General features: G+C 38.0%; 1 protein-coding gene across 1 annotated transcript in view; it reads left to right on the top strand.

Annotated features, from left to right (window-relative positions):
- Positions 1-9,807: 9,807 nt before the first annotated feature.
- Positions 9,808-18,666, top strand: part of LOC103002740 (A disintegrin and metallopeptidase domain 3-like) — a 102,112-nt gene continuing 93,253 nt past the window's right edge. The window contains exons 1-3 of the mRNA XM_007178427.1: positions 9,808-9,865; positions 10,437-10,519; positions 13,984-14,039. Coding sequence (XP_007178489.1) covers positions 9,808-9,865; positions 10,437-10,519; positions 13,984-14,039 — 197 coding nt within the window. The remainder of the gene's footprint in view (positions 9,866-10,436; positions 10,520-13,983; positions 14,040-18,666) is intronic.

Here is an 18,666-nt window from a genome sequence, read left to right as displayed (position 1 = left end):
GCAACCGTTACCACAGTCAATTTCAGTTCCCTCATCTCAAAAACAAGTCCTCTACCCTTTAGTTATTACCATCACCCACCCCAGCTTTTCATTCTCCACCCCCACTTTCAGCTTTATGCAATCCTGCCCTCATCACACTTTTCCTGTGCATTCCATTTCACTAGTCTCCAGTTCTGACTGAATTTTCTCCTAATATATCCCTGTGAATTTTGTAAAAAGCACACCATATCTTGCTAAATCCCTCCCTTACCACGTCAAAAATGCTTCAACTATGTTCGACTCATCTACGAGGAAATGTAACCTTTTCATCGTGGCATATCAGAAGACACTGGTCCTGGCTCATGGTTACCTATACAGATTTTCTCTTTCAACATCCATACATTTTAAAATAAATTTTAAATGACACAGTGGAAAGATATCCAGTGCTCATGGATTGGAGGAATTATTATGGTTCAATATCCATACTACCTAAAGTGATCTATAGATTCAAAGTGATTCCTATCAAAAATCTAATGGCATTTTTCACAGAACCAGAAAAAAAAATCCTGAAATTCTTAGGGAGCCACAAAAGACCCCAGATAGGCAAAGCAACCTTGAGAAAGCTGAGGTATCACATTTCCTGATTCAAACATCATTAAGAGGCTATAGTAATCAAAACAGTATGGTATTGACATTTAAGCAGAGAAAAAAATGGAACAGAATTGAGAGCCCAGAAACCAATCCACACAAATAACATCAAATAATCTTTGACAAGGGTGCCAAGAACACAGACTGAGGAAAGGACAGTCTCTTCAATAAAAGCTGTTATAAAAACTGGGTATTCAAATGCAAAACACTGACGTTGCACCCCTATCTTATACTGCTTACAAAAGTTAACTAGAAATGAATTAAATACTTAAATATGATGAGAAAATATCAATATAAATAGCCTAGAAGAACCATAACATTCTTGACAATGATTTTTTGGATTTGAGATCAAAAGTTCAGGCAACAAAAGCAAAAAATTTTAAATGGAACTGCATCAAACTATTGATAAACAGCTTCTGCACCACAAAGGAAAGACAACCTATGGAATGGGAGAAAACATGTACAAACCATATCTCTGATAAGAGGTTGATCAAAACTATATAAGGAACTTGTATAACTCAGTAGCAGAAAAACAAATAATCCAATTACACAATGGGCAAAGGACGTGAAAAGTTAGCTTTCCAAAAGAAGATAAACAAATTGCCAACAGGTATATGAAACGGTGCTCACCATCAAAATCAGCAAGAAATACAAATCAAACCACAATGAGATGTCACTTCACACCTGTTAGGTTGTGTTTTATCAAAAAGAGAAGCAATAACAAACATTGCTATCTGTTTGGATGTGGAGAAAAAGGAACCCTTGCACATTGTTGGTGGGAATGTACGTTGGTATAGCCATAATGGAAAACACTACGGAGGTTCCTCAAAAACTTAAAAATAGAACAACCAAATGATACAGCAATCCCACTTCTGAATATATACCCAAAAGGACGGAAAGTGCTATTTCCAAGTGTCACCTGCACGCCCATGTTCATTGCAGCTTTATTTACGATACCCTAGGTATAGAAACAATCTAAGTGTCCAAGAGTGAATGAGTGGATAAAGAAAATGTAAGATATATATCCTAGATGTGAGACAACCAATGACATATGACATACATCACACATATGTATGAATATTATTCACCCATGTGTGAGAAGGATTAGTCTGGAGAACATTATACTAAGTGAACATAGCCAGACAGAGAAACAGAAACACTTTATGATCTCACTTACTTGTGGAATCTTACAACAAAAAGGTAAATTCCTCGAAACAGAGGAGAATGATGGTTACCAGGGGCTGGAAGTTTGGGGAGATAAGGAGATGCCGTCAAAGGGTACAAGCCTTCACTTACAAGATGAACAAGCTCTGGCAATCTAATATACAGCATGGCGGCTATAGTTAACATAGCTACACACTGTGTTATACACTTGAATATTGCTAAGAGAGTCAACCTTAAGTGTTCTTACCACAAAAAAGGTCACCATATGAGGTGATGCATGTGTTAATAAACCTGATTGCAGTGATCATTTTACAGAGAATAAAAATGTGAATTAATCATGTTGTATTTTAGATATATAAACTTATTTGTAGATGTCACCTAATCATGCTGAAAAATAAAAAAGAAATATTAAAAATTTTAAGAATTGAAGCATCAGTGAGATAGGAATGGCCAAAATCTAGAACACTGACAACAGACGCTGGCAAGTTTGTGGAGCAACAGAACACTCATTCATTGCTGGTGGGAATGAGAAATGGTAGAGACAGCCAGTCGAAGACAACCTGGGGATATTTCACAAAACTAAACATACTCTTACAATCCAATCCAGCCAGCCATCACACTCCTTGCTATCTACCCAACGGAGCTGAAAACTTAAACCCACACAAAAACCCTGCAAATGTACGTTTTATAGCAACTTTTTCAACATTGTCAAAAATTGGAAGCAACCAAGATGCCTTTAAGTAGGTGAATGGATTCATAAACCATAGTGCATCCAAACCATGGATTATTATTCAGTGGGAAAAAGAAATTCGCTATTAAGCCACGCCAATACATGGAGGAACCTTGAATGCATATTACTAAGTGAAAGAAACCAACCTGAACGGCTGCATATTGTATGATTCCAACGACATAACAATTTGGAAAAGGCAAAACTACGGAGAAAGTTAAACGTTGCCCAGGGTTACAGTGGCAATGAACGATGAATAGGCTGAACACAGAGGATTTTGAGGGCACTTAAAATACTCTCTGTGATACTATAGCGATGGATACACGTCATTATAACGTTGCCCAGGGTTACAGTGGCAATGAACGATGAATAGGCTGAACACAGAGGATTTTGAGGGCACTTAAAATACTCTCTGTGATACTATAGCGATGGATACACGTCATTATATGTTTGTGCAAGCCCACAGAATACACAAGACCAAAAGTGAACTGAGATGTCAGCCATGCACTTTGGGTGATTATAGCATGCCCACATAGGCTCCTCAACTGTAACAAGTCTACCACTGTGCTTGGGGAGGTTGTTAAAGACGAGCTATGCATATGCGGTTCCAGAGGATATCTGGAAAATTCTGTACCATTGTCTTAATTTTGCTGGCAACCTAAAACTGCTCCCCCCCCCCAAAAAAAAAATCTTAAGAAATGGAGGGATAAAGACTTTTCCAGACAAAAGTTGAATTATTTCTCACCACTCTATCTGCATTACAAGAAATACAAATGAGAATTCATCACTTTGAAATGAAAGGGTGCTAAAGAGCAACATGAGAGCAAAAGAAAGAATGAAAGTCATTGGTAAAGGCAGATGCATAGGAAATTTCAAATACTATATTACTGTATTGGTAGTGATTGAATCACTTTTAATTCTAAAATAAAAGTTAAGAAACAATAGTATATAAAAATAACTGTAACTAAAAACATGTTAAAAGTTACACAATATGCAGTAATGTAAACTGTGAAACCGATAACATAAAATGTAATGAGGGGGAGTAGTAAAATTGACTTTTTGTATGTTATTGAGGTTTTTATCAGCTTAAAGTACACTGTTATAGCTGTATGATATTTCATGTAAGGCCCATGGTAACCAAAATGAAAATATCAATAAAGGTTACATAACAGAAACAGACAAAGAAATCAATACACATGGAACCAAAAAAAAAAAAAAAAAATCAATGAAACTCAAGAAAAGACAGCAATGGAGGAAAAGACAGACAAAAGAACTACAGTCAATCAATCAATCAATCCAACAAGTAACAAAAAGGCATTAGTAAATAACTTCCCTATCAATAATCACTTCAAATGTATATGTTTAGATGCCACAAACAAAAGATGTCAAGAGGCTGAAAGGGGGGGGCAGGTTTCAACTCGATACTGTCTGCAGGAATTTCACTTTAAATTGAAGGACATAACAGCAGCTGAAGGTAAAGGGATGGAAAATATATATTCCAAACAAATGGCAACCGAAAGAGAGCAGGTGTTTAATAGGAAAGAACACGTCTGACTCCATATTAGATCTGTTCCTTTTACTTTACCCTTTGTGCTCTGTTGCCTGGGCTTAGTCATGCTGGCTCTGCACCTTTTGTAAAAGAATGTTGCCTATGGCTTGAAATGTACAGGACAGCCTGACCCTGACTTGACCTGAACAGAGAGTAACATTTGTCTTGTTGGAGGTTTACAGGAACATCGTGACCTGACCTACATGGAGGTCAGCAAGAACAAAGGATCCAACACCAAGAAGTTTGCAGCAACTAACTACACCCCTCCCTCAGCTTGCCTTTAAAAGGGCTTTGCTGACAGCCTTTGGGAAATTCAGGCTTTTTAAGGCAGGAGCCACCCGTCTCCTTACACGGCCCTGCAATAAACCTTTCTCTGCTCCAAACTGCAACGTTTCGGTATTGTTTGGCCTACTGTGTGTCGGGCACAGGTGTAGCTATACTTACATCAGACAGAATAGACATAAAGTCAAGACAGTCACAGGAGTCAAAGAAGGACATTTTATAATGATTAAAGGGTTAGTCCATCAGGAAAAGATAACCATTATAAATATATACACCCTCAGCATTAGAGCAGCTAAATACACCCACAGCAAACACTGACAGAATCTGAGGAGAGATATAGACAGCAATACAATAATAGAAGGGAACTTCAATACCACACTTTCAGTAATGGGTAGCGGAAGCAGAACAGGAGATGAATAAGAAACAAAAAAGAGGACTTAAATAACATTATAGCCAAAATCTACCCAGCAGCTACATACAGAGCATTCCCCTCAAAAGCAGCAGAATATACATTCTTCTCAAGTGTACACAAGCTTTCCCTACAATAGATTATATGTTTGGTCACAAAGTAACTCTTAACAAATTTAAGAAGATTTAAATCATACAATGTGTCCTTTCTGAACATGTTTTGGAATGAAACTAGAAAGGAATAGCGGAAGGATAAGTAAAAAATCCACAGCTATGTGGAAATTAACAACATACTTTTGATCAACAAAAGAATCAAAAAGGAAATTTAAAATAGCTTGAGACAAATGAAACAGAAAACACAACATACCAAAATTTATGGGATCCAGTGAAAGCGGAGGAAAGAGGTAAATGTATAGCTACAAACAAATACATTAAAAAGATCTCAAATTAATAAACTAACTTCACATCTCAAAGAACTAAAAGTAGAACAAAGAAAGCTCAAAGTAGCAAAAAGAACATAACAAAGAATAGACCAGGAATAAAATAATACGTAGAAAAATAATAGACAATATCATAAAACTAAGAGTTGGTCTTTTGAAATGATAAATAAAATAGACAAAACTCTATCTAGATTAAGAATAAAAGAGAAGTTTCAAAACTAAAATCAGAAAAATGAAAGCTCATGCCACAAAAATAAGAAGGTTCAAAAGAAAATAATATGAACATTATATACCAACAACCAGATACCATAGAGGATGGATAAATTCTTAGTGACATGAAACCTAAGAAGAGTGACTCATGAAAAAAATAGAAAATCCAAACCGACCTATAACTAGTATGGAGACTGAGTCGGTAATCACAAACCTCCTAACAAGGAGAAGCCCAATACCAAATGGCTTCACTGGGGAATTCTATGGAACACTTAAGTAAGAACTAACACAAGCCTTCTCAAATGCTTCCAAAAAATAAAAGAGGGGGGAACACTTTCAAAGTCATTTTATGCAGCCAGCATTACTCTGATACAAAAGCCACAGAGAAAGAACAGTACGAGCTAACATCCCTCATGAATACAGATGGAAAAGTGATCAACAAAATACTAGTAAACCAAATCCAATGAAATCTAGCACCTTAAAATGGTCATACACCATGACCAAGTTAAATTATTCTTGCAATGCAAGAATGGTTCAACATTCAAAAATCAATGTGATAAAACACATTAAAAGGACAAAGAGTCAAAATTACATGATCATCTCAATATACACAGAGAAATAATTTGTCAAATTTCAGTATCTATCATAAGAAAAACTCTCAGCAAACTAGGAATAATATGAAATCAGCACAACCTAATAAAGACCACATATGAGAAGCCCATAGCTAACAACATATTCAACAGTAAAACCTGAAAACTTTTCCTCTAAGATCAGGAACAAGGCAAGGACGCCCACCCTCACCAATTCTATTCAATCTTGGATGGGAAGTTATACCTAGGAAGAGAAAAAAATAAAAAGGCATCCAAATTGGAAAGAAAGAAGTAAAAATATCTTTGTTTGCAGATGACATGATCTCATAGATAGCAAAGCCTAAAGACTCCACAAAAACCCTCAAAGTTTTAGAACTAACAAGTTCCATAATATTGCAGAATAATATAATCAACATTCAATAATGAGTAGCATTTCTCTACTTACAGAGAACTATTTGTAAGGAAAGGGAAATTAAGAAAACAAATCCATTTACAAGATCACACACACACAAAATACCTACAAACAAATTTAACCAAATTGTACTCTGAAAACTGCAACGTATTGATGAAAGAAATTAAATAAGACACAAAGAAGACATCCAAGTGGCCAACAGGTAGATCACTAGTTACCAGAAAAATGCAAATTCACACCAAAATGTTATTTTTGTGAGATATCACCTCACGACTGTTAGGATGGCTATTATCATGTGAACAAAGGACAAAGAGTGCTGTTGAGGGTGTGGGAAACTGGAACTGTTGTACACTGTCACTGGGAAGAGCATATGAAATGGTTGCTATAGTATATAGTAAAAATGAAAAACAGAACTTCCCTGTGATTCAGCAATGTCACTTGTGGGCAGTTACGCCAAAGAACTGACACAGGAGCTGCAGGAGATATTGACACTGCTATGCTTACTGCAGCACTATCCGCAATAGCCAAGATGTGAATAAAACCTAAGTGGCCATCCACAGAAGAGTGGATAAGAAAATGTGGTATATATGTATTCTATGGAATACTAGATAGCCTTAAAAAGAAGGAAGTTATGCAATATGGGACAACATGATTCACCTTGAGGACATTATGATAAGTGAAATAGACCCATCACAGAAAGACATATACCGCATGACTTCATTTCTATGAAGTATTTAAACGTCAAATGCATACCACCCAAAAGTGGAATGGTGTTTGCCAGGGGCTTGGCCAGGGGGAAATGAGGAGGTACTATTTAATGGGCATAAAGTTTCAGTTAAGCAAGATAAATAATAAGCTCCAGGACCTTCTGTAAAACATACTGATGTCAACAGTAATGTAATGTATGCTTAAAATTTGTTAAGAGAGTAGAACTCATATTAAATATTTTTACCACCTTAAATTAAAAAGAAAAAAAATATATATATACATACATTCAGAAAAAAGTCAACAAAAATCCGCACAAAATTGAAAAAGGACATAAACATTTAGATTCTGGTAACGGATCAAACCGGAAATAGAATGGGTCGAAAGTCACTCGCAACAAGAAAGATCATGACTAAACTGAAAACAATAAAAATATCTTCAAAGAAACCAGACAGTAATGTCATATAACCTGTAGAAGAACACCAGTTTGAATGACAGTACATTTCTCATCTGAAAGTCATGAAGTCTCAAAGGAAATACAAGAGCAATTCTCACATGTTGACAAGAACACTACTGTCCAACATAAATTCTACATCTGGCAAATTTATCCTTTAAGAATGAAGGAAAAAGAGAGACTTTCTCCGACAGAGGAAAACTAAAAGATTTAGTCTACGGCACACATACTCTAAGATAATAGCAAAAAGAAACTCCAAGAAACAAAGGTAATACATCACAAAAAGGCTTGGGTAGTCTTAAGGAACTGGGACAAATAGAATGGTTTAAAATAGGGGTAAATATAACGAACTATCCTTTCCCTCACGCAGTCCAGCAAAAATAAAATACTCATATTTTTTAAGTGATTTCTTAATTACATGCGTATCTGAAACACCGCCCTCACTGGTGTTTGTCCCAGCCTTCTGTGGCACTGTAATTTGTAGAAGTGATGTTTCAGTGTCTGCAGTAAGGAAAACAGGTGTGAGCGTTCCCCAGCGCACGGCAGCATCCTTATCTTTCCCTTACGTGTCCTCTCCTATCACATCACTCGTGGATCTTCCAAGCCCAGCGCGCGCGCGCGCACTCACACACACACACACACACACACACACACACACACACACACACACAATCACACTGCTTAGGGTTCCAGGAAGAGGCTCCTCTAGAAGCGGGAGTGTTACTACCCCACCACCGTCCAGAGACCCTCGGGGCTGGCTGACCTCAGCCCTGGGTAGGTGAAGAAGGTCTGCTCCCAGGACCCCATCCAGGTTCCCTCCTCCCCCCACCTCCCTGGAAGACAGGCGCCCCCTCCTGCGGTGCAGGGCCCCGGAGTGAGGGACAACTATCCCAGTCCTGCTCGGAGCCCTCCGACCAGCGGGCCCGCCAGGACCCTGAAACTGGGCGGGCTCGGACCCGACGACGGACTCTCCCCAGCCCGGCCTGGGCTTCTGGAGCAAGGAGGGCGACGCCCCCCGCGCCAAGGGACCCTGCGCGGTCCCTTGAGGGGGCCACCCTCCTATCCAGCAGGGTCCTCACTTACGATGGCCCGCGGAGGTCAGCCGGCCCAGCCCTGAGAGGAGCAGCAAGAGAGACAGCATTGCGTGGCCCGCCGGCCGTGCCACCGGGAGGGCGGTTCACTGCAAACGGTGCAGCGAGCGCGCGGGGCCCTGCGCTCTAGGTCCCGGCGGGGAGAGGCTGGGAGGGAGGGCAGAGCGGAGGGGCTGGGCGGGGCGTGGCGGGGCGTGGCGGGGCGGAGAGGGGCGTGGTGGGGTGGGACTGGGGCGGGGAAGGATTGGAGTTGTCCGACCGGGCTGGAGGGCTATGTACCATGCTATGTATAGTATGATGTCATTTGCAAAGTTATGCATTCAGTTCAAATTCTAGGGATCCAGACTTTTATTTCCAACAACCTGTTGAATACCTGATAGTCCACAAATGCCTGAAATTCAACATATCTTCAACCAAACTTATTATCTCCCAACTCCTGTACAAATCTGCTTCTTGTAAATGTGTTGCCACTGTAATTTCAGTTGCCTAGTCATTAACAATTTCAGTAACCTTCATATAAAGTAGCCAACAAACCTGTCTTTTCTATATCTATTATAAGGGTAAACACAAATCTATAAAATAAAACATTAATTTTCTCTGGTACCAGAAATGAAAAAGGACTCTTCTTTCTCTCTCTCTCTCTCTCTCTCTCTCTCTCTCTCTCTCTCTCTCTCTCTCTCTCACACACACACACACACACACACACACACACACAGGCACAGGCATACAGACACTCCCTTTTCTTCGACAACTTCCTTTAAAAACATGTAATTGTTAATCCTTTCTCTGTCTCTTGAAGGTGTAAATCTTTTTGAAAATTAAGTGCGACTCTTGCCAGCTTTACATTCCAGGGATGTTTTTCTTAAGGACTTTGTAGTCATCTGTTGCAATCATAAGCATTATGGAAAATAGCTCTCTGTATCCTTGGCACCTCGGGATTTAGTCTTCAGCCCGGCCCCTCAGCTTCCTCCCAGCCCCTCTGCTGCAGGCTTCCAGGCCCGCCCCGCCCCGCCCCTCCGCTCTGCCCGCCCTCCCCGCCCCTCAGCTCCCTCCCCTCCCCGACGGGACCTAGAGCGCAGGGCCCCGCGCGCTCGCTGCACCTTTTCCAGTGAACCGCCATCCCGGTGGCAAGGCCGGCGGGCCACGCAATGCTGTCTCTCTTGCTGCTCCTCTCAGGGCTGGGCCGGCTGACCTCCGCGGGCCATCGTAAGTGAGGACCCTGCTGGATAGGAGGGTGGCCCGTCGTCGCAGGGTCCCTTGGCGCGGGGGGCGTCGCCCTCCTTGCTCCAGAAGCCCAGGCCGGGCTGGGGAGAGTCCGTCGTCGGGTCCGAGCCCGCCCAGTTTCAGGGTCCTGGCGGGCCCGCTGGTCGGAGGGCTCCGAGCAGGACTGGGATAGTTGTCCCTCACTCCGGGGCCCTGCACCGCAGGAGGGGGCGCCTGTCTTCCAGGGAGGTGGGGGGAGGAGGGAACCTGGATGGGGTCCTGGGAGCAGACCTTCTTCACCTACCCAGGGCTGAGGTCAGCCAGCCCCGAGGGTCTCTGGACGGAGGTGGGGTAGTAACACTCCCGCTTCTAGAGGAGCCTCTTCCTGGAACCCTGCGCAGTGTGATTGTGTGTGTGTGTGTGTGTGTGTGTGTGTGTGTGTGTGCGCGCGCGCGCGCTTGCGCGCTGGGGCTTGGAAGATCCACGAGTGATGTGATAGGAGAGGACACGTAAGGGAAAGATAAGGATGCTGCCGTGCGCTGGGGCACGCTCACACCTGTTTTCCTTACTGCAGACACTGAAACATCACTTCTACAAATTACAGTGCCACAGAAGATTGGGACAAACACCAGTGACGGCGGTGTTTCAGAAACGCATGTAATTAAGAAATCACTTAAAAGATATGAGTATTTTATTTTTACTGGACTGCAAGACCCAAATCAATTCATGCATACCCCTTCATGAAATTTTGTGCCCTAATGACAGTGTTCAAGAGACGTTTTGGTTTTGTCTGAGGGAGAGCAAGTGTTTTGTTTTCATTTACCAAGTAATAGATGAACGTTACTGAACAATTTTAAAACACAGACTCAGAGAAAAGAAATGCCCCGAATACCTATCCCACAAAATGGCGTCTACAGTCTACTGGTCTGTTCTCTAGAAAAGATGTACGTTTAAAAATACTTTCTACGTTTAAAATGCCTTCTATGTAAGTGAGGCCATACTAATATTTAGCTTGTAGCATGATTTTAAAATGACAGTGTATAAAGCGTATCTTCATGCCTGTATTTACATACATAGGCATATATAAAGCTTTGTAAAAAGTAAAAGTAATGTTATTTCTGATCTGCTTAGAATAGTAAAGCGTGTACATTATGTACATTGTAAAATTAAATCTAGACAGTACAGAGACGTTAAGAAAGTGAATGGCCGCCTCACTTTCTAAAGGCAGCAAGTTTGAAGGAAATGAAGTTTTAGAGACATACATACACACATGCACATATACTTTTAATGATCATTTATGAGAGTTGTAATTGGCTTTTTCATTTATGTGTAGAGTTAGGATTTATTTTTATGATAATCCAGCCCTGTCATTATTTTTCCTAACTTCATGATAACTTATGTGTAACATCATATAGCATTTCAAATTTTATACATGCACATAGTTTCATAAACCTTCCTGAATAGTCAATAGGATCAACAGGCAAGCCACTATAAAAAATTTTGATAAGCATTGCAAAATGTCTGCTGGAAAAGTTGCATTATATTTGACTCCCATTAACAGAAACAGTGACGCCTATCTTCCAGAGGCCTCTCCAGGTCTCTTCAGTCTTCTTATCTTTGCTCTTGGGTACATCCTAGTGAATGCTTCACTTTTAACAGGTATTTTTTGGTTAAGTCTTAACAAGAGATGTCTTTCTGTATATTGACTATTTGAATCATTTTGTTAGCTGTCAGTTTCTTTCTGGTTTTGACTTCTTTTTTAATAAGAATTAGCAGCTTTGGATAGGACCCTTTGTTTTCAAGAAGGAAGAAGTGTTGATGTAAACATACACAGGGATGGCAGCGGAATCCAATGATTAGAACCTCAGTGGCAAGATCGTAGAGGAATGTCCTCAAATGCCAGCTGAAAAACTGTACTAGACACTGGGGCAGGTTTTATAGAGTGGTCTACTTCTGACTGGCTCACTTTGTGGTACCAAGAAACACGAGCGATTATGTATTTATAAAAGCTATCACACCCCCAAAATGAATATCTGGAGATGCTGAAATGTTTAGGAGAGTATAACGTACACTGGGAAGATGCTACCAAAAGAAAACATGAGGATCCATGATAATAGCAGGAAAAAGACAGTATTTGGTACACACACATGTGCGCATGCATACACACACACACACACACACACCAACATTATGAGATAAGCATTGTTACTTAATAATAAATTATTCAGTTCCCAGGGAACATATAACAATTCTAAATTTGTATGAATTTAATAAAATGTCCTCAGCATATATAAAATGAAAACTGATAGCATGACAGGGAGACATTTTCAAATCCATTTCCATAGAGAGATCTTAAAATGTTTTTCTCAATTTTATGATTGGCCAATCATAAAATTCTTCATAAAGAGGAAGAAAATTTGAACAACAAAAATAAACATTTTATTGATGGATAAAGTGAACCCAATGAAGTTTATGTATTGTTTTCCCCTTTCTGCTCTATGTTAAGACTTGCTAGAGTCTAGGGATATCACACATGGGGCTTTTAGTTAATGATAAAACCTCTGGTGCAGCAAGACAAAGAGAATTCAGGCAAATATCAGGAATCCAGGGAGCATCCGCAATGAGCTAGCTCTCCGTGAACCCAACCTCTGTGCTCCCGGAACACGCTGAGTCTCTGGCTTGAAATCACAAGATTTATGGGAGGAAGTTTGGCTTTGGGAGAGCTCCTTGCAAAGCTTTCAGTGACTTTTTAAGTAGCCAAGCCAGTCTTGTCAAACTAGTTAGGGAAACACAACAGAAGCTAATCTTGGCCAGGGGAGTTTTGAACCCTACACAGTGCATTATAAATCTCACTGCCCTCGTCAGCCAAGAGTCAGAAACACCCAGACTTGTCGGTATCCCTAGAAATAGATAAGAGCTTTTCTAATCAAGCTGCACTTAATGCTCTATCTCCGTTGTAAATAATGCTTCTCAAGACTAGTTCTCATACTTTTCAGGAATATATAGCGTCATTCAACAGAATTGACCACAGCAAGGAAAATAAATAAATAAATGAAACGCAAGTACGGATAGTACAGAACTCATCATCTGGCAACAATACAATTAGGTTAAAACTTAACAGAAGGACTGAAAAATGTATTTGGACATTTAAAAATATACTGCTACATAATTCACGGGTTGAAGGAGAAATCATAAATCACAATGGATATTAAATAATAAACAATGAACGAGAATGAAGAAATTACAAAGAAAAATTTGAATCCTGCTCTGAAGATGGTATAGGAGCATAATTTATAACCACAAATAAACAGGTGACAAAAAATGGTCAGCAATTTAAAATTAGAAAAATAATTATAACCTTAAAATTCTTAAAGATGCTGCTTAAATTAAGAAGTAGAATTAATGAAAGACAAAAGTAAGCTGAAGTAGCCTGGATTCACAATGTCAAAAGTTGATTTCTGAGAAGAATATAAAACAGAACTTTTGGTGAGATAGACTAAGGAGAACGAAAAGGAGAAGGAAAAGATGTACTGTTAGAAATGAGACATACACAAATGTGGACTGGCCAATTGGATATGAATTGCTAATATCATTCTTTAGGAATTGCCTTTTAACTTTCTTAATGGTGTCGTTAGGTGAACATCAGATTTTAGTTTAATTTTAGTTTACTCTTAAAAGGAGACTCGCTTTGTATTGTTTAATTTTCCATTTATTTGCTCTAGAAATTGCAAAATAGGAAAAGATAATAAAATTCAAGTTTCTTCAAAGGTTACTCAGCATTTCTAAATGTAACCATTTGAAGTTAAAAATTTGATTATGATACTTAAATGCTAATGACTAATGCTCTTACTTTTGAAATAGATTTAGACTCCTAGATTTTATGTAAGTTTGATTATGATTAATTCTGTCACACATTCCAAGATTGAAGAAAGATAACTGTAACTATAATTATATGTATATATATATCTATATATATATATCTATATATATAATTTTGATACACTCACGATACAATCCATGCTTATTTGAAAGAGTACATATATTTTTAAAAATTAGGGCTTTTGACTTTTAAGGATTTTAAATATCTAATAATTACATTCTCTCTGACTACTTTGCTGTAGGTCACCTATGCCATCAAAATTGATAGGAAAACATACACTCTCCACCTTGAAAAACAGTAAGTGGCCATGCTTCTTTTCATACAGTTGTTTTTAGTTTCTTACATTTTTACAATGACTACCTTAAATTGAGCCTAAATTTAGAGCCTAAATATTCAAGAGCATAAATGTTATATTTATTTAATATGTTAAGTCTTCTTGGTGATTCATGTCAGACTAGAATTTCGAGTCTTTATCTTTAGATTTTTAAATCTAATATTCAAACCCAACTGTAATTCAATGATATAAATATTAAAGTATATCAGATACATGAAAATCATTTTATGTAACTCCTTAAAGTATAATTACAATTGCAGCTATTAAGGGAGTAAGTTTATCTGTCCATGATTAATTTTATTTGTTTCATGTCATTTTACATAATTATACGATTTTAAGCATTTTACTTGATATTACACTCTAGTTTTGTCTCATTTTGCTATAGGATATATTTTTCATCTGTTCAGTTTTCTACTTCCACTCTGTGAGGAAACCAGTATCAATATCCTGTGTGTATCATTCCATGATTTTCTATTTTAAGTTTCATCTTTACCTGAAATAAAACATATAGAAACCTACCAAAAAAGGTTTTTTTTGTTTTGTTTTGTTTTGTTTTTTTGCACAAATGGAAATAGTGTTCTGCAAGTGTCAGGTCTTATTTAATAATGGTACTTATTTTCTTGCTCTATGTATAAATTTTTACTCATTTTTAATGGATGAGATCCCATAGTGTGCAATATTGATGGGTAATGAAGTTATTTCCAGGGATTGTCACTATAGAGTCCGACAATAAACATCTTTATCTGTGTATTCTTATACAATAGAGATTTTGTTTCATAGTCTTGATATCAATAAATGGGCTTCTGGATCAAGCAGGATGAGTGCTGATAATAGTAGTAATAGTAATAATAATAAATAATAATAATGAAAGCAACAAAAGCAACTGACATTTATTGAGCACGTACCATATTCCAAGCGTATTTCTGAGCAATTTGCAGGTAGTAACTGACTAATTTTCACAACCGCCTCTAAGGTAGGCCTTCTTTATTACTCACATTTTATAGCATGTAAAGATTTTGAGAGATATTGCCAGTTACTTTCTAAAAACTGTAGCAGTTTTGATTTCCAAAAGCATGCGTGATGTACTAAAATATTGTATCTCATCTTAATGTCAGGTTGTATTTCCCTAAATGATTTCTCTAAATAGTTATTGGCTAGTTCATTTTCCTGTATGGGGTGTGCCTATTCACGTAGTTTTCTTATTATTATTTCTTATCATTTTAATATACTTTATTTTTTAGAGCAGTTTTAGGTTCCCAACAAAAGTGAGTGGAAGGTGCAGAGATTTCCTGTATATCCTCACACCCCACACGCGCATAGCTTCCTCCGTTATCAATATTCCCCACCAGAGTGATGTATTTGCTGTAACTGATGATCCTGCATTGACACATCATTCATTATCACCCAAAGTCCGTAGTTTATATTAGCACGCTATTTTTTATATTGTTTTTTTTCTATGAATGAATAAAAATAAAAAAGGAAAATTTTGAGATTAGTATAAACAATTAAGTTCTTACCATGAATGATGCACATGTAAGCATTTTTCCTACATATTAAAAAAAAGGGTACATGGCCATAATAATGAAATCTATTATTCCCATACCCAGACCTCTTCAATCGTCTCACTCCCCAGTGCTGATTACCATTATGATATTGACACATATTCTTCTGCTATATTTTTAGGGTCTTTCATCCATATGTCTAAAGATCAATAAAAATCATGTTTTGATGCGTCCTTCAAGCAGACATGAATGGCACAAGAGTGTATATTCCATTATACAATTTGTTATGGTAGGTCAGAAGGGTAGGTAAGGGTGGACCTTAACATGGTGAATCACAAAAGTGACCCCAATTCTTTGCCTTCCCCTATATCTTCACTCTTTGCCGTATCACTTTGAGGTTCTCTCATCAAGAGGTGGAGTATATACAACTCAACAACCACCTCACACTCAGTCTTCATGGGTGTGAAGAGCCCAAGATGAGAAGGGCTCTGTGCTTGGATTCATGCTCTTCTGATGCTATCCTGAGATTCTTAATACTTTTGAACGAGAGGTCCCACATTTTCATTTTACTTTGGGGGCCGGGCAAATTACTAGACCAGTTTGGGGCTATGTCACTTACTTTAGCCAGAGAGATGTTGGCTGACTTGATTCCAACACAGGCTTGAAAAAGCTGTTGCGCTTTTCTGCTTTCCATCTTGTTTGTCTGTCATCCCCATGAGAATATGCTCGGGCTTAGCTTGCTGGACGATTAAAGACATGTGGATCACAGTCAAGGTGCTCTGTTTATCCCTACAGCAGCCAACATTCAGCTGAATCGTGTACCACTGAGCAAGCCTGGCCACAATTAGCAGAGCTGGCATAGCTACCCACACATGACCCAAAAGTGTGAGCAATAGGTACTTATTATTGTTCGTTGTGCAACATTTTGCATAATATTATTTGTTGAGATTCATTCATAATGATATGTGCACAACGGGTTTGTTTTTTAAAATACATATGTAGCCATCAAATGAATATATCCCATTAATTATTTATCCTCCCATATTTACAGCAAGAACAGCTCTATCATGGACATCCTTGGCCATGACTTCCTGGGCCCCAGTGAAATTGATGGATTATAAATAAGAAATTTCTCAAGTGCTATATAATGCCAGTTTTTTTCTTCAAAAGCCTTGTAACCAATTTTTACTCATGCCAATAGCTTAAAAGTATTTCTTTTCTCTACATTCTCGACAAAATGAATATCTTCACACACTTATTTTTGTTAATTAGTGGATGACAAATGCTGTTTTATTGTTGTTTTAATATGCACTTCACTGGTTATTAATAACAGTATCTTTTCCAGTGTTTACTGACCGTTCTCATTGACTTGCTTTTCCTGAGATTTTGGTGGTTTTTTTTTTTTGCCGGGGGCGGGGGGGTCGTTATTTTTTATTAATTTGTTTTGAGTTATTTATTTTCAAACTACGGCTTTATCTTTCTGTTTGTCTGGTTTTTGTTCCATGATCTATCGTGGGAAGTTTTGTTTTCTGTAGATATTAACACTTGATCTCCTCTATATGTTGCAATTATGCCACCTAGATTATTGATTGTCTTCTTCCTTTGTTTTTGGGATTAATTGCTATAAAAATGAAATTTTCATATAATCATTATATTCATATTTTCTATCCTAGGTTCTCAGATTCCTCTCTTGTGTCTCTTAGATCCTGAAGTGATAGCATCACATTCGTATAGTATTTTAAAATTCCTTTTCCACTTAAGATGTAAATTCACTGCTTTCCGTTTCTTTAACAACAGTATTGCATTTTCCAACTTTCTTCAAAGCTTCTTTTTACTTTTTTCTTTTTATTGCAGCTTTATGCTGACTCGGGTATCGTTTAGTTAGAATAACTTCAGATTATTTTCTTCAGATGGACTCTGCAGATGGCATGCTTCCCGAATCAGTGCATGTCTGCAGATGTCTCTCTTGTTCTCATAACTGAATGACATTTGGCAATGTGTAGAATTTGTGAGTCATATTTCTTTTCTATAAATTTTTGCAATTTGATATAGTCTGTGTGAAGTGAGTTTTCCAGTATGTTTTCTGTGTGTGGGTGAGTATGAGTTTGTGTGTGTGTGTGTGTATTACATTAATACTCCCTAATATATCCCAAGTCCCTAAATTTTTCATTTTAATTTTCAGTCCCTATGCATTTTTTTTCTTCTATGGGAAATCAACGCTTTCATCCTGGGTCTTATTTGTCTGTGCTCCATATCATAGTTTTTTCTACAACTATGATCAAATCTTTATTTTTGACGTGCATTTTACCAGCATTTGTCCTCTGTTGGCTAGGCCTATAATTCTGTTCACAGTAAGCAAATTCTCTTCGATACATTTATTGAGTTATTTAATATTAACTGTCATGTGTTTTAGTTTCAGAGTATACTTTTTTTCTCTTGGAATGATCTCCTTGGAATGCTTATTAATTTCTCTTGAAATTAAGATTATTTTGTTCATCAATGCTACTTCATTCGGAACTAACTTTTAAGTTTTGCCTGCTTTTTATTGTTCATTTTCCTTTCATTGGACATTGTTTTTCTTTCAGTGCTCATTTGTATTTTTGTTATGTCACTGATTAAGGCAGACTGTTTTGTTGTTTCATACGGAAGCCAAAAGTATGCCTTTGAAAAAGGGCCCAGGCTGAATAAACTCGCAAACAAAATTTTTATCCTTTTAATAATGCTTGTCAAATATCTGTTAAGGTTTTTAATCTCGAATTTCTTTTTCCTGGGAACTACTTCTGGATTTCCACTTCCACCACCTCCATTTAAATGCTACGGTTATTAAAAGGTGGCTCTGCCCCTGTTCCAGAATTCACGTTCTAGATGCTTGCACCTAAACCAACCCAGGCCATGCAGAGTTTTTCCTTGAATATATGTGGAATATAAACTGACAGATACCAGTTTTTCTCCAGGAACCTCTCTGGTTTTGTTATTTGAATTGAAGAAAAGGAAAAGTTTTCAAGAAGGAGAGGAAATAGATTGTTACAGGATATTGAATATAGTTCCTTATGCTATACAGTAGGTCCTTGTTGTTTATCTGTTTTAC

The sequence above is a fragment of the Balaenoptera acutorostrata genome, chromosome 21 (assembly GCF_949987535.1).
Source record: "Balaenoptera acutorostrata chromosome 21, mBalAcu1.1, whole genome shotgun sequence".
NCBI classification, from domain to species: domain Eukaryota; kingdom Metazoa; phylum Chordata; class Mammalia; order Artiodactyla; family Balaenopteridae; genus Balaenoptera; species Balaenoptera acutorostrata.
This window is presented reverse-complemented; position numbering and strand designations above follow the sequence as displayed.